Source organism: Odocoileus virginianus, chromosome 16 (genome assembly GCF_023699985.2).
Source record: "Odocoileus virginianus isolate 20LAN1187 ecotype Illinois chromosome 16, Ovbor_1.2, whole genome shotgun sequence".
In the NCBI taxonomy this organism is placed as follows: domain Eukaryota; kingdom Metazoa; phylum Chordata; class Mammalia; order Artiodactyla; family Cervidae; genus Odocoileus; species Odocoileus virginianus.
In genome coordinates, this window is record NC_069689.1 from 34,046,988 (window position 1) to 34,063,198 (window position 16,211).

The following is a 16,211-nucleotide window of genomic DNA, read 5'->3' on the forward strand; positions in this document are numbered from 1 at the left end:
TATCTTCCCACCCTTGTTATCTTTTCAGTTTCCTCACCTTTTACCACCTCTCAGGAGATGTCCAATTACATTAGCCTGCCTTCATCAAGAATCTCATTATATGTTGGTTTAGCCAGAATCTTCCTTTAGCCCTGATGTTTTCTCTTAGTAATTTTCCATCCACCGATACCTACACCGTGCTACTGAACTCTAATTTCCCACTTTTCCCTGATGTATTTGGGGTTAAGTCCAATCTCTTTCCCAGATTTCAAAACCCCACTGCAGTGGTCCCAACGTTGGTCTTTCACAGTGGCCCCCTGAATAAAGTCTGCCTTACTGTACTTTAACAACTGTCGTCAGTAACTTCTTTTCTAACAAGTGCTAGGTTCAACTGTAAGTACAGTATGTTAGTCACTAATGTGTCCAACCTCCTGTTTTTATGCCTTTGCACATTTAGCAGTCCAAGAGAATAAAGATAAACTGAATCACAGAAGTACTGTGAACCAGTTAGAAAGTGGATTAAGTATTCAGTAGTGGCCTCTTACCAGAAGAGACACAGAGGGGAAGGACTGAAAATAATTCCCAAGAGGGATAATTAAGCTAAAAAGTGTTCCCAAGTACTTAGAAAGCAATGCAATCTGGAATGTCTCTGAAGGAAAGTTAGGAAGTAATCAGCCTTTTAATTTAATCTTAAAAAATTAAGACTTTTCACTGTTCTTCATTAACACTACAGGTTTTTACAATACAATGTTATTTACTTATTCAGACAAAATTGAATACTTAAGGCACACTGCTATGGAAAATTCAAAGATGGGAAAAAAAAATTTCTTGCCATCAAGAAGTAAAACAATACATGTTGGGGCTTCCCTCGTGGTCCAGTGGTTAAGAATCTGCCTGCCAATGCAGGGGATATGGATGTGATTCCCTGGTTTGGAACTGAGCTCCCACATGCTCCGGGGCAACTAATAAGCCTGTGTGCCTCCACTACTGAATCTGCGCTCTAAAGCCTGACTGCTGCAACTACTGAAGTCCACATGCCTTAGAGCCCACGCTCAACAAGAGAAGCCACCTCAATGAGAAGCCCATGTACTGCAACTCGAGAAAGTCTGCATGTGGCTACGAAGACCCAGCACAGACAAAAACAAATTTAAAAAGCAAAACAAGAAATGATTTATGTCAACCGTATATCAATAAAAGAGGGAAAAAAAAGAAAATATAAACAACATCAATACAAAATACCACAGGTAAATATAGTAAGAAAGATAAAAAGTGTGGAAGAAGTTCAGAGAACCAAAGATCTAGTTTATTCTGAAAACAAGTAAACAATATTCAGATCTGAATATCTGATACTCTATTTCTTTTCTTAATTGACCTTTAAAATCCTTCTCACCACAAACTGAAGTATCTATGTGTGAAATATTGTGTCTCAGATTTGCCTTAAAATATCCCTAAAAACAAATAAAAAAATCTGAGTGGGGAAGATGAAACAAGAATGGCACCATGTTGAGTACTGAAGCTTAGTGAAGGGTTCAGGAGAACTTGACATACTAATGTGTATTTGAAAATTTCCATAACAAAAAGTTAAAAACAAGTTCAGTTTGAAAAGAAGCCAAAGCAATTAATGATCACTCTGAGGCAGAAATATCTATATATTAGAATAACAGAAAAACAACAGAAATACAAACACCATTAAAAGTCTTATGTTTAAAACTATTATTCCAAACTGAAATGTGAAATCAAGCTATAGTTGCATTATTCCCAAACATAAATTCTATTTAAAATACTTTTAATTTACACAGGCCTTTAGACTATTAACTTAATATTCTAATATATGTTAAAACTTAAATGATATGCATTTATGTAATAGTTCATTATTTTAAGATTAAGTGCAATGTTTTTCAGTTAACATATTTTCACAAACCTGATAAAGGAAATCAAAATGTCATTAACATAGTAAGAACAAATTTTTTAAAAAAGCATAAAATTATAGAGTTCTGCATTATATATGTAAAATACTCTCATATTCTTGAAAATACCAGTAAAGGACCCCCTTGACTTCATTTTATTCCCAATTTTGTCCTTGAATATATCTAGAAGCTGCTCTAGCTAAGCAACCAACCTGTTAATATTTATATTCAAAAGTTACCCGTGTATTTTCTAACAGCTGTACTTACTTGCTGTTTCAATACCAGGTTCTTCACTCCTTCCATCACAAACTGTGATCCTGTATTCATGACTCGTGATAAGAGACTAGGTGCAAAAGAAGAGCATTGCACTCAGTACAAATTAGCTCTGGGATTAATTACAGATGAAATACGTGTCTGATCACCCAACACATGCTGATGAAGCTCACTGTGCCTACCACCTTTGCTTTCATTGAACAGAAGTGACCTGAGAATGTCTAACTTCCATGGATATCACTGCCACAAATTTATTTAACAATAAAACAGTAATAAAACATTCTGACTAGTCAATATCAATAAGATGTAAAACTAAAGTGCTATCCTCAAAATGAACATTTTAATTGCTAAGCCTTAGCTACATATCAATATTTAGGCAAATTATCAGCTAAAGAGAATTCCTTCAATTTCCCGACTGTGTTAATGTTAAAACAATGTATTAAAGATAGTAATCCGGAATATTAAAAGAAAAGTATATACATGTATAACTGAATCACTTTGCTATACAGCAAAAATTAACACAACATTGTAAATCAACTGTATTCAATTTAACAAAGACAGTAACTAAGAGGGACTCACTTTAGGAGTTCAAAACACACTGACATATTGAAAACACGTATGTCTGGGAGTTTCTGAATAGGTCAGATATTACAATATTCTCTGTATCACAGCTGCTAGATCTAGTCTTGCACTGTACTCTCAGCTGCCCCATACACAAAATATATCATATAAAAATGTGAAGCACAAAATGCTTGATGAATTTTACCTCAACTCAGTAAGAAAATCCAGTGTCTGTATTTTACCAACAAAAATAACACAAATGACTTACCATATTGGTTTTCTATTTGTGGTTCAAAAAGTCTTTTATGTGGAATCAAAGGGTATTTTGTGGGACAGAATGGAAATCTTGCATTTTGATATTAGAAGGCTAGGGAAGGCCTTCAAATCATCCAAGATTTTCTTATAACACATTTTATTAAAATCCTCAACTACAAAGTCCATAAGAAATCTAATAGGCTTTTAAGATTCAGTAAGGTCTTAGGACAGAAAACTGGAAAGCCTATTTTATTAAATACATGGAAGTAGTTTTCCAAATATATTTTCATTTTCCCTATCCTGTCCTCTTCCCCTCTGAAACGAAGAGATGGGCAGGATGGAAATCATTTCTTTAACAGAAACACGAAAACATAATCTCTGTTGGACTGACTAGCTCTGAGGTGATTCCCAGGTACCAGGTAACTCTGAGGGAATAAGAGTGGTAACCCGCACAGCACTGTCTGAAGGTGAGGCCAGCTGGATTCATTTTGCCAAGCGCTTACATGTTCCTGCCTTAGGCCAAGTGCTTTTGTTTTCTGGAAATTGTTTCATTAAAATCGGCAGCTCAGAGTGGGGCTAGGGTAAACCTGTTTTCCTTCAGTTTCATGCTTCTGTTCTAAGCTTCAAAAAATAAGCTAGGAATTTGAAGCTAGTGTGGTACTGAAAAGAGCAGTTAGAATCACTTTGTTCAGCTCCTTTGAAAATCACACATACTGTACAGGATTTTTTGGGGGTCAGAAGTCACACCCAGTCCTGAGTACTTCCTCTCTATCATTTAGCAGTATGCCTAGTTCCACCTAGAAGCTAGGTCTTGAATGTCTGTATTATCAACACTGATAGAAATTCATGTATCTTCTGAAAATGAAAAAAAATGAAAAAAAAAGTCTTAACAAGGAAGCATACAAAGCCCTACCATGTATAATACATTAATTTACATTTTAAAATTAGAATTTAACCTACCTAAGGAAGCCAAAAAGCATGCTGACATTTGTTCTATATCACAACAAAAACTTTCTGCACACGAAATGTCACACTGTTGTTAAGGCATAAAAGTTCAATTATGGCTGAAGTACTAGACTTATTCAATCAGAATTATTAAAAATACTTACCCCATTGGCTTAGTGGTGGTGTTGCCATAGCTGGTGGGAGCTGAAGCCATCTTGGCAAAAGCCCTATGAAATAAGAAAGCTATATTTAAAAGTTGATTAGCTGAGCTAACATTTAGTATCACAGCATTAAAATGTTTACTAACTAGGCATTAAAAAATTTACTAACTAATCAAGATTTACTATGCAGTTTCTGTAAAGAAATAATTTTTCAACTAATACAATGTTTCAGTACAATTAGCACAAACAATTATACAAACATTGATTACATAATCGGTAACCATGTAAAATAATGTTCAAGTACAGAGCAATTGTTACCAAAACACTGAAATTCTTTAAAAACCACTAATTCATTATTAGTTCTGCAAACTTAAGGATCATTAACATGAAATAAAAACTTTCTGTTTTAAAAGAAGAATCATGTACTGATTAATCTCTTTACTGTTCTCCACATTCCATACTCCCACATTCCCAGACACATGCCTTGACTCATGCTGTCCTATCCTTTGGGGATACAGATTCACTGTATTCTCCAATAAAAACTGTACATTTCCTTTAAGATTCAGCTCAAAATCACTTTCTTTAACACTATTCTAATTCTGCTACTCGGTGATTTTTCCTTTTAGTTACATATATACTTTTATATTGAACTGCATACAGTCATTTATTTTCAGATCTTTCTAAACATACAGAATGTTTTTAGCTATAGAATTTCTGAAGGCTGGGCAAAAATATGGCACTTAGCCACATTTAAAAAAATATTTTCCTTCTAGGAATATGTTCACTATAGAGAATCCATAAAACAGAATGCTTCTAGAAGACCTCTACTACTTACAAGTAAACACTGTTAAGATTTTAGCATATACTCTTCTAATCTTTCAACATACATATATACAACATATATGATTTCAAAACAAAATCAGTATCATACTGTACATACTATTCTTTAATGTTTTAATAACAGCATGCCATAAATATTTTTTATGCAAATCAGTATTCTTTTATAATTCCTAATCATTTCCAATGCTTTAGTCAATGGAAAAAAAATTATCTATCTAAATACAAGAAGATCTTATGAGAGTAAAAAAAGAATGGAAATCATTAAGATTTGAAGATGAAACACTAAAAATACACTATTTCAATCTGGACAAAATTTGCTGATACCATTAGAGAAATTCCAAACACAAAAGTCACAATTTTGTTCAGAAAGGAGGATGTGAATCAATGGTTTTCAGCAGTAGACTGGAATTTCTGCCTTTAACAAAAATTTACTTTTCACTAGAAACAACAATATCTAAATATAATGTTATCTCTAAGCAATAAAGGGTTAAATAAAGAGTATTACATTTATATGGCTGAATATCAAGCAAATACTAAATGCAACCATTGCAGACTATAGCTGATCCTTAAGCCACATGGTCTTGGAACTGTGCAGGTCCACTTATGTTTTTGTCAATAAATACATACTGCAGTACCACATGATCTGTGGTCAGTTGAATCCTCAAATGAGGAACCAGGGATACTGAGGGCCAGCCCATTGTTAAGTAATACTTTGATTTTTAACTGTGTAGAGGGTTGGCATCCCTAACCCCCAGGTTGTTCTAGGGTCTGCTGTATTTAAGACAATGAAAAACTGGCACGATGAAAGTTAATGAAAAACTAGAATACAAACTGCATCTGTAACAATGACTTCCTGATTGAAAACTATGTAATATTTTTAAAGGGTAAACACTAAAGGTTACTTGTAGACTTTGAATAGGGAGATTACAGGTAAATTTTTACTTTCTTTATACCTTTCTGAGTTTTCTAAAATATTCTTCAATAAACTGGTATAACCCTTATAATGAGAAAGAAAAATGTTACAAATCAGAAATTATGTATTTTATAACCATGTAAAATGATGCCCAAGACTGTCTTCATCCTTTTAACATCAAATGTTTGATTAGGGAGTTCCACATAAGTCATAATGTAAATCACAATGACACATATGACACAGCCAAATGTGTGTGCATATGTTATAAAAATCGGAAAAGATGGTTTCCAATTCCTTCTGTTAAACTGAGGTTTGTTGTCTACTTTTTTTCTTACAAGAACACAATGAAATAAAAGCAAAACTTGAAAAAATAAAAGTATAGATAATAAAAAGCACTCGTAAACTCACAACTCAGACATATCTGCTGTTAACAATTTGGTATGTGTCTCATACTATACATAGTTTTTTATACAGTTGAGGTCAAAAAGCATATTCAATCCCCTACTCTTAAAAAAATAATTATTTTAAGAAATAATTTAAAGGTATTTCTGAAGAAAATTTGAAAAATAAAGAACTCAAAAGGTAAAAAAATTCTACTACTTGGATTTACCCACTATTGGCATTTAAGTGAATGTCATTTTAGTTATGCTTTATATGTATATATGTGTATATCTATACACACACACACACACACACACACACACGCACATGCATGCAGATAAATGGAAAGGTTTGAGAGGATTATACCATAAAAAGTGTCATCCAAGTGTGGCTCAAGGGCTGCCTACCCAGGGGCTTTCCCTGATCTCAACAAATTTTTGCTATTACCCCCACAAATTAAGATCTTAGTTTTATTTTCTTTGTATCACTTAATATGGTGAATATGGTTTAACACAACTCTGCTCATTCATTTGCTTATTTGTTGACATACTGTTCAACACAAATGTAAATTCAATGAAAGCCAAGGCCTTCCCTAGCATGTTCACTATTATATTCTTAATGTTTAGAAGAGTCCCTAGTCACTGAGACAAAGGAAGTTATTTATCAAACAAATCACTGAATAGTAAACTATATTTTCACTTTATAACATACATGGCCATTTCCCGATGGTCACTGAACTAGTCTTCCATAACATGATTTTTTTGTGGTTGCTGGAAAATTACTTTATGAAGCCTTAAAAGCATTGCGTATAATCAAACTGTGGCAGAGTTAGATACAATAATAGTTCAATTCCAAAATAAAAATTGAGGTGAGACCATGAAATTTCCTAACACATGATTTTATACATTGCGCTAAATTTTCTAAAACAACTCAGAGGAACTGATATTTACGGTAAATGGAGTATTTATGAAAAATATGGCACCAGCTATATTAGATATATGTGTATACAGAACCCAAGATTATATGAACTAGGAAACAAATGTTCTACATCTCAATAGCAGTACTAGTTAAGACTGGGATTTATACCATGGGATTTGGAAAAGGAGCAGACATCTTGTTTTCAAAACCTGAAGTTTTTCTCAACACCAAAATCAACACTATAACTGTCAGACAAGAAAAAGAGAAGCTTTGCTTGCTTTAATTGTTCATCTGCATCAGAAAGTCCACTATCTCTGAGATAGGAACCACTGCAGTAAGAAGGGAGTGAATAGGTTCTCCCAAAGGAAGACTGCTGCTTAATTATGCTTCCTGCCCTGGAACCAGGAGCAAACTTTGTGTTTCCCAACCTAATGCTTGGCAGCACCGAGACATTTCAGTAATGGTTCTTCATAAACCCACCATTCTCCATCTTCATGAAACAACCTTGTCTTCCATTGAATTTCCTTTTCCTTCCTTTCTTGGGCTTCTGCTCTTTGTCTTTCTTCAAGTCTATACCTGGCTTCACTGCTGCATCAATGTCTCTGATTTAAGTTAAAAATGACATCCTTCCAAAGGCAGCGGGATTCGTATTCATTCTGCTCTTCCAGTTTCCTCACTTTCTTCATTATAGGCAACTTCTTGTTATCTATAAAAACTATATTTCCCCCTGTCGAGTATTTTGCATACATTACACCATTCCATTCCCCTTCAACTGAGCAGAAAGACTTCTTGTCATTTGGAGAAAAAATCTCGGGGGTAATTCTGTGCTTCTTGGCCCCACAGAAAGGTTTAGTGTGGAAGACGATATTTGCACTATAGCCAGTTTTGGAACAATTAATATTGCTTTCTCCACCTAGTTCCACCCAGGGCACTGTGAGGCTAGACCTGCCATAAACATTGGGGAATGTGAGAATGTAATGTTCATCATGCTCTAGAGACACAGCCCTGACCTATGTTGTGTACCTCAATTGACATCTGAGGAATTTTGATTTGGTCCAGATATGAGCATTGAATTGTATCTTCTTAGTAAAACACTCAGCTGTTTTAATAAGAAGAAAATGGATGGATGATGAGAAATCTGCTCAGCCACGAATGTTAAACTATTCTTGGAAACCCAGGGAACTGGTCCTTCTGAAACTAGCTCCGCATTCTCTTCAGTATCATTTCATAATGTCCAGTGACACTGAAAGATTTCACCCAAAATGGGGTTGCATGGCTTTTTGGCAACTGATCCTCTCCTTCCTGAGTGAAAAGCTGAGAGATACCATCCATTTCAAAACCTGAAACATTCAGTCTCTAGCATCCTTCTGGTCACGAATACTCACAAACAGATCCAGCTGTGCAAAAGTCTGCATACATTTCTAAAAGAGATCTTCTTTCAAGAATAAATGTTGGAAGGACAACCTTTGTAAGATCCACTCCAAATCTAACCTGTGACAACAGATGCACGATAAGGCTCCTGTGCTCTCCACTGACCCTGCCTCCCCTTTGTCATCTCTATCATCATGTGAATCAAAAAGGTCAGCATCACTTGTTCCACTGGACGTGGAAGAATTAAGTGATTCTATGATATCTGGGCGCTTTAGACTATCTCCCGAGCAGCTGTTGTGTGAAGATTGAGGCAGATCCAGAGGAATCTATTAAGTGTTTTGGGGATGAGCCACTCTGATGGAATTCATCTGTATCATAGAATTCATCTTCATTGCTAGAGTAAGAGAACTCTGGGACTTTATTTGGAGACAGGTTGACATGGCTTGGATAAGTCAGACTGCTACTAGGTGGTTAGTGGCCACTGCCTATACTATTTGGTGTTGGAGTCTGATAACGTCCCAAGGTTGTAGACAGGTCCAACTGGTAGAGAAGATGGATGCTGCTCTGACTTACAGAACCTCTGAGTTGGTTCTGGAGGTAAGACAGCCTGGGAAGGCACTGTGTTGACCACAGGTTCCAAGGGAATATTGCATCACAGGATTAATAGTACTTATAATTCTATCTGCATGATTCTCTACAATATACTGGTCTTTAGCAATCTGCAGCAACACAATGCAGTGTTCAATTGATTCTGTCACGCTATTTGTTGTCTCTTTGAGGGTTTCAATTTTCTTTCTCTGTTTATCATCTTTGAAGTTTGAAGCAGTTTTGAAGTTTGTCATCAAAAAGCTTCAACTGTTCTATCAAGATCTGTAGGTAAGCATCAGCCTCTGTAAGTTTCTTATTAAAGTCCTGGGCACTAGGAACAAATCCTGAATCCAAACCCCCAGGGGGTGACAGGATGGAGGCAGGGAGAGAATCACACTCATGCCCAAGGCTTGGGCAAGCAGCAGGGTCCCTGGGAACTCAGGGATGGGAGTCAGACCCTCTCCCAGACCCTCCAGGAGTGGGTCTAATCATTCCACAAGTGGCCAGCAAGAAAGCCATTCACCAAGGCCCAAGCCCTTTGTGCCTCCAGGGGAGGGAGCCAAGGGCCGCTTCCAAGCACCCCTCTTCGCCCCCCTCTGCTGAATCAACCCACATGATTTGTAATGACTCATTTCCTTGTATAAATGATATAATTTCAACCCTATTCCTTGATAATCAGGTTGATTTTCAAAATTTTATTATTATAACTGCTTCTAAGATTTTATAACTCCAGTTTCTTCTTTGGGATTAATTCTTAAGAGAAAGCTAAGTCAAAGCTATTCCTTTTAAAAATATTTTTTATACCAGTGAGCAAAATTTTGACAACTTATATTCCTAATAGTGGAGTATAAATGCATCAATTTTCCTGGATCCTTGGCACATTTTCTAAATCTTAGCATTATATTAATCTGCATTTCTCTGATTACTAGTGAAATTAAAATATTTTTAAAATGTTTTAGAGACATTTGACCCAAAACATTTCAGTCTTTAACTTTTTCATCTCACACAAGTGAAAAAATATAGGAAAACAAAAATGTCTAGGAAAGAAAGGCAGCACTACTTTATATAAAGTTGTGGAAAGAGTGGGGGAGATAAAGAAATATTTATGCCATTGAACAACAACAAAAAATACTAAGGCACTGTTAAATTTTCTTGGCGACATTTCCAGTTTTTTTTTAACTTGACTTCCACTGTACTTTCTTAAATGATAGGAACTTAAGAATAAAACAAAACTTACTTCCACTGTTTGATATATTGTAAGGGATTAAGGTTGCATCCTGCGTCAGTTAAAGCTTTTTTGTACTGCTCCAAATCAGCCTGAAATAAGAATATGACAAAAATCTTTACTTTCATGAAAGAGATCATTTTGTTTGTTGTCATCTAATTAATCAAAAAGTTAGACTAATGGCATGAACACCTAAGTAAGTGAAGTGGTACCTTAAGGGAGCACCCAAATTAGTAACCAAGACAAAAATCACATACAATGAAAATTACCTTTGACAGGCTCCCAGATCACCTAAACAGTATGGTGTTTTGTCATCCCTCAGCAAGCCCAACAGAGTCAGTTTTTCCTCCCCTGTTGACATAGATTGTTTGTCCTTGGAATAAGCATTAAATGAAAGATGTGGATTGATCAAGAATATTTCAAAACTGGAAACATGAAGGGAGTGACGCTAACTTAAGGAGAATCACTGCAGAATCAGGTGGTCTCATCTCATATTCACTGTAAATGTTCAAAGTTATTAACTGAACAGCAGGTGAGCTACACTTTTTAAATAGTTAAATAGTTCTCTTTCTTAGTCTTTTATTTCCTAATGAGTAAAGTGCAGTTGAATTTATGTCACGGGAGCTATCAGAGCAACTCCATTATAAAAATTTTCTAAGAAAAAGAAACTTTGAAGCTCACCATCAATCAGAGATGCTCACTACTTCATATTCTGGGAGCTATTAATCTGAGAGTGAGCTTCCCTGGTGGCTCAGATGGTCAAGAATCTGCAAGCAATGCAGGAGACCCGGGTTTGATCCCTGGGTTGGGAAGAGTCCCTGGAGATGGGAATGGCTACCCACTCCAGTATTCCTGCCTGGAGAATTCCATGGACAGAGGAGCCTGGTGGGTACAGTCCATGAGGTTGCAAAGTCAGACACAAGTGAGCAACCAACACTTTCAATCTGATATCAATAGTCAAAATTTGCCTCAAGCCTCTTAATGATTACTTATAAAAAGACATAATTCTTAACAAAAATAAATAAAATCATATATTCCTGGGCTTCCCTGATAGCTCAGTTGGTAAAGAATCTGCCTGAAATGCAGGAGACCCTGGTTTGATTCCTGGGTTGGGAAGATCTGCTGGAGAAGGGATAGGCTACCCACTCCAGTATTCTTGGGCTTCCCTGTGGCTCAGCTGGTAATGAATCCGCCTGCAATGTGGGAGACCTAGGTTCAATCCCTGGGTTGGGAAGATATTCTGGAGAAGGGAATGGCTACCTACTCCTGTATTCTGGCCTGGAGAATTCCATTGACTATACAGGCCATAGGGTCTCAAAGAGCTGGACACAACTGAGCAATTTTCACTTTCATATATTCCTAAGAAAATATTATAAATAGGCTATTAGAATCCCTTAAGCTATAGGTACACCCCATTAATGACAGAGATCTTTCTAGAATGAAACCTATATTGTAGTCACCCCTCATCAGCGGTTTCGCCTTCCAGGTTCCAGCTCCTGTGGTCAACTAAGGTCTGAAAATACGAAATGGAAATTCCCAGAAACAAACAATTCATGAGTCTTAAATTGTGCCTCGTATGGAAAGCATGATGATATCTTACCCTGTCCTGCTCAGTCCTGCCCCAACCAGTGACATCCTCTGCTCCTGACATCTAACCATCAACATCGTCATAGTGTGATGACACAGGATCACCTGAAGCAGGTGATTCTCCTTCACGTCAGAAGGTCATAGGAGTCTAATGCCACATCTCAATGCCTACATCATTCACCTCATTTCATTTCATCACACAGGCATTTTTATCAGCTGACATCATCAACATGAGAAGGATGAGTATAATAACTGTATCTTGAGAGTCTACATTCACGTAACTTTTTATTATGGTATATTGTTATAATTATTCCATTTTATTAGCCATTTTTGTTAATCTCTATGTATAATTTATAAATTAAACTTTTACCATCAGTATGTTATATATAGGAAAAAACAGCATATATGGTAGTGAGGGGCATTTGGTACTATTCATGGTTTCAGGCATCCAATGGGGGTCTTGGATTATATCTCCCTTGGATAAGGGGGGAACTACTGAACTTTCTAACTAAATTAAAAGTCAAGAGACATATTCCTAGGATAAAGCAGAACTGACCTAAAGCAAATACTGGTTTACTTTTCTGTTTTAACATGTCAAACAAAAACAAGCTTCGCAATCTACCAGACATCAGAAAAATAATTGCTATCAGCAGAGGAAAGCAGTTTACAACAGCTGTATCATTCTATCTGTCTTTCCCGAGGTCCTTATGCTAGTTGCTCATTTAGTAAAATTATACAAGTTAATATTAGAAACAGTTAACAGGTCTCCAATGGAGCAACAATACCAAAAATCACTGCTTTCCTTCAGAGTAAGTCAATTACCTGGGCATCCTTAAAAATTTTTTTTTTCCCTCAAAAGCAGTTGATGGCTCATTAAAGAAAAAGGAAACAACAAAATATCCCACAATCTACTCTTCCACTGAGGGGGGGAAAAAAAAAATCTAGAAAGGAAAACTGATCATGTTCCAATCATTCTTAGAAATTTATTCTAATATAAAAGTAGCTTTTTTTTTTACTTAAGTACAAAATTTCAACACTATTTTTATATGAATCATATGACAGGTGAATCTGAAGTTTAATCTTATGAAATTACAGTATTTATATAACTTTTGGAACTTACTAGAATAGTTATTTCCAGAAATAAGAATTTTGGTCACCTGAATTCTATTCATGTTCAAACAACTTAAAAGTGGTGAGATATTTCGTGAGTAAATCATTCTCTTGGTGACAAATACTGCTATAAAATTCAGCAGTAAATAGAACTAGCTGTTTTCCTTTAAAAGAAGGAATGAAATGAACTTTTGGCCATAATTCTATTTCTGAAACAAGTGAGTATCCCCCTTTCCTCCCAATAACTGAATACAGAGGACATACCTCAGAAGGTGCTTGCTGTGCACTTATGTAATAGATAAGAAACAGCCTCATTTTATCTTCTGGAGTTCCTGCTACAAAGGGGAAACAGATGAGGAAAAAAAAGACTTTCATAATTCCAGCTGTATGTATTATGGTCAACACTATGAACTCAAGGCATACATAAATGTGACAAAATAAGCTTCTTGATTCAAATGATTTAACATTACAGGCACTAAATTACAACCATGTAAAATACAGATATGGAAAAAGATGAAATACTACAGGATTACCATCTGCAGTCTAGATTCTAAACTGTCTATAATGTTGAAGATTAATTTTTAAGATATAAACTCAAAAAGAAAAAAATGGTATAGGTAGGATAATCATGTAATTCTAAAACAGTACCCTTTTGAAATGAAAAGGGGGATGCTAAATAATACTTATGTAAGGACAACTTGGATACACTTCAAAGTGTACCAACACGTAAGAACTCAGAATTGTTATACTTCACTATAGAATAAAAACAAGAATAATTTTTTCAAAACATACTGACTGATGACCCATTGATTTTTTTTATCTTCAAATTATCCTTACTCCCTAAATATGACAAAGACTTGGTAATAAAGATGAAACACAGGCTCTCTTAAGTTCTTATGTTTACAAACAGATACTGTATTTTAAACGTTCTGGGGTAGGTTACAGGATGCAGGGTCTTGCTTAAATACTAGGAGAAAGCTGGTATTTTTGTTTTAACAGGTAATTAGCCTGGGTTCAGGCCAAAGTTCCTACCAGCCTCTGTGAGTTGTGGTTCTATCATGGACTCTATTTTCAAAACGTCTGCAGTGCTATTTGGCTCTGTCCCACTGCCCAGCAGCCAGTATAGGAATTTGGAGGTCATCTTGTCCTTCACCTCTCAGTCCTTGGAATTGCTGTGCAGGATGAGATTTAGGCATGAACAACTCAGAGGTAAGCCCAGGAATTCATTAACAACTTTATAGGGTTGCTTTCCTGAGCTCCTTCCTTCCTTCTGTAACCTCCCCGGTACTTTCCAGTTTCCCTGGCCTTCCCTTTTTGGTGCTCCAGCCAGAAAGCGTTGGCTTTAGTTACCCTGCTCCATTTCCTGCAACTATGACAAAGCAGTTAGAGGACAAAGAAAGAAAGATGATTGTGGCTTGCTGTAGGCTCTTGGGGTAAGGGCTCCTAAGATATGAGAGAAAGGTTTCCTTCCCTCCGAGTTTTAGGGACCTGTGGGTCCCTGCTGTTGCTTTTAATATACTCAGCATACAGCATGGCCTTTTCTAAGGGTGGCTGGGTATTCTGTTTAGCGAAGGAACAGTTCCCACTCTTCAACAAGCAGAAATGTATTTTATAATTCCAATAGGGTCAATGTCCTAAAAGCCTCTGCTAAAGTTTTTAAGTCATAGGATGCTAAGAATTGGAGGGCATGCAACGCTTATAATGACATTAGTCACAGAGGAACTAAATGGAAATTGGGAAAATGTATCTTCTACAACTGTGAGTACTCCCGAGTCCGGAGCTCGCAGCTAAAGGCTGGATCCTCCTGTCACAGCCAAGTTTCTACTGCAACTGCTACTTTAAAGGCAGGGTTTCCTCAGTGAATAATTTGATACTTCAGAGAAAAGCTGTAAGTATAATTCAGAGAGCTTTTTCCTCCCTGGAAAATTTGAGAGTAAGGTGTTGAACTGCTCTCCCACCATTCCCAAATGTTAAGGACATTCTCCAATATAGTAACTTCAAAATAACAGAATATAATAATATATCAAAATCAGAAAATTAGTGTTGGTCCGCTATTACCACCTAATCCTTAGACGTCACTCCAAGTTTCGACTACTGTCTCTATAATATCCTTTATGGGAAAAAGAATCACATGTCGCTGCAAAGAGCTGTCATCTCTTACATACAGTTTTCTTCTGTATGAAACATTTCCTCAAGTCTTTCTTGACTTCATGGCCTTGATAAGGATTATAGGCTATTTTTTTCCTTCCTTTAGGTAGAATACTCCACAATTAATTTTTGACCAGATTTCCTCATGATTAGATTCAGGTAGATTCAGGCTGTACAGCTTCGACAGGAATACAACAAAAGTGATACTGTATTTGTTGTAATGAATCTTTTTGGGTGGTACACTATTTCAGTATGCCTCATTACTGCTAATGTTCAGTGTGATTACCTAATAAGGCATCTATCAGGCTTCTCCTCTGTCAAGTTATTTTTCTTCCTCTGTAAGTAGTAAGTATTTTGTAGGGAGGTACTTTCAAACTGTGTAAATAATCTGGAAAATTTCTGTTTATTCATTAATTATATCTGTATGGACTCATGGCTTCTTATTTCATTCAGTATGTTATAATCTGTTATATCACTATTTATTTTGGTACTGTCATGATCTGGCCAGTAGGGGCCTCTTCAAGCTGACTTTTGGGTTCTTTTTGACACATTTCATCATGTTTTGAGTACTCTCCTTGCTTTCTGATACAACACAATGTTTCAGGCTTACTTTGTACTTTCTCTTCCTAGAACCAACCATTTATTTCGCCAATGAGTCCTTGTGGAAAGGGGAATATAGAAGCTAGAAGTTTTACTACTGGAGAACTGTTGCTCCTCATCCTGCTCAAGTGGCAGAACTAGGGAATGCATATATTTGAATACATACACACATAAAATCTATAATTACTTCTCTATTTGACAAATATTTAGTGAAAATACCAAGTCCACATTGGCACCTCCAATTCCAATATTACAGGTTTCATTCTAGTTTTCTTCCTTTTAATATCTGTAACTTTCATCTCTGACAACGGGAAAGCTCACTCCCATTATATTATCTGATATATTTACTTATTTAACCAGTCCCCTGTATGTAACACATATCCTAACTCTGCTACTGTCTGCTTGCCTGCAGAGATGTCATCTCACTCCACTCTGGTTCTGATTCCCTA

At 36.1% G+C, this 16,211-nt stretch overlaps 1 protein-coding gene and 1 pseudogene across 2 annotated transcripts in view; both read right to left on the bottom strand.

Annotated features, from left to right (window-relative positions):
- Positions 1-16,211, bottom strand: part of SCFD1 (sec1 family domain containing 1) — a 117,117-nt gene that overhangs the window by 27,141 nt on the left and 73,765 nt on the right. For both annotated transcript variants that reach the window (XM_070478059.1, XM_020876808.2), the window contains exons 16-19: positions 13,279-13,349; positions 10,330-10,409; positions 4,085-4,147; positions 2,154-2,229 (exon numbers count right to left, since the gene is read on the bottom strand). In XM_070478059.1, the coding sequence (XP_070334160.1) occupies positions 2,154-2,229; positions 4,085-4,147; positions 10,330-10,409; positions 13,279-13,349 (290 nt within the window). The remainder of the gene's footprint in view (positions 1-2,153; positions 2,230-4,084; positions 4,148-10,329; positions 10,410-13,278; positions 13,350-16,211) is intronic.
- On the bottom strand, positions 7,344-9,611 carry LOC110126888 (oxysterol-binding protein-related protein 9-like; annotated as a pseudogene).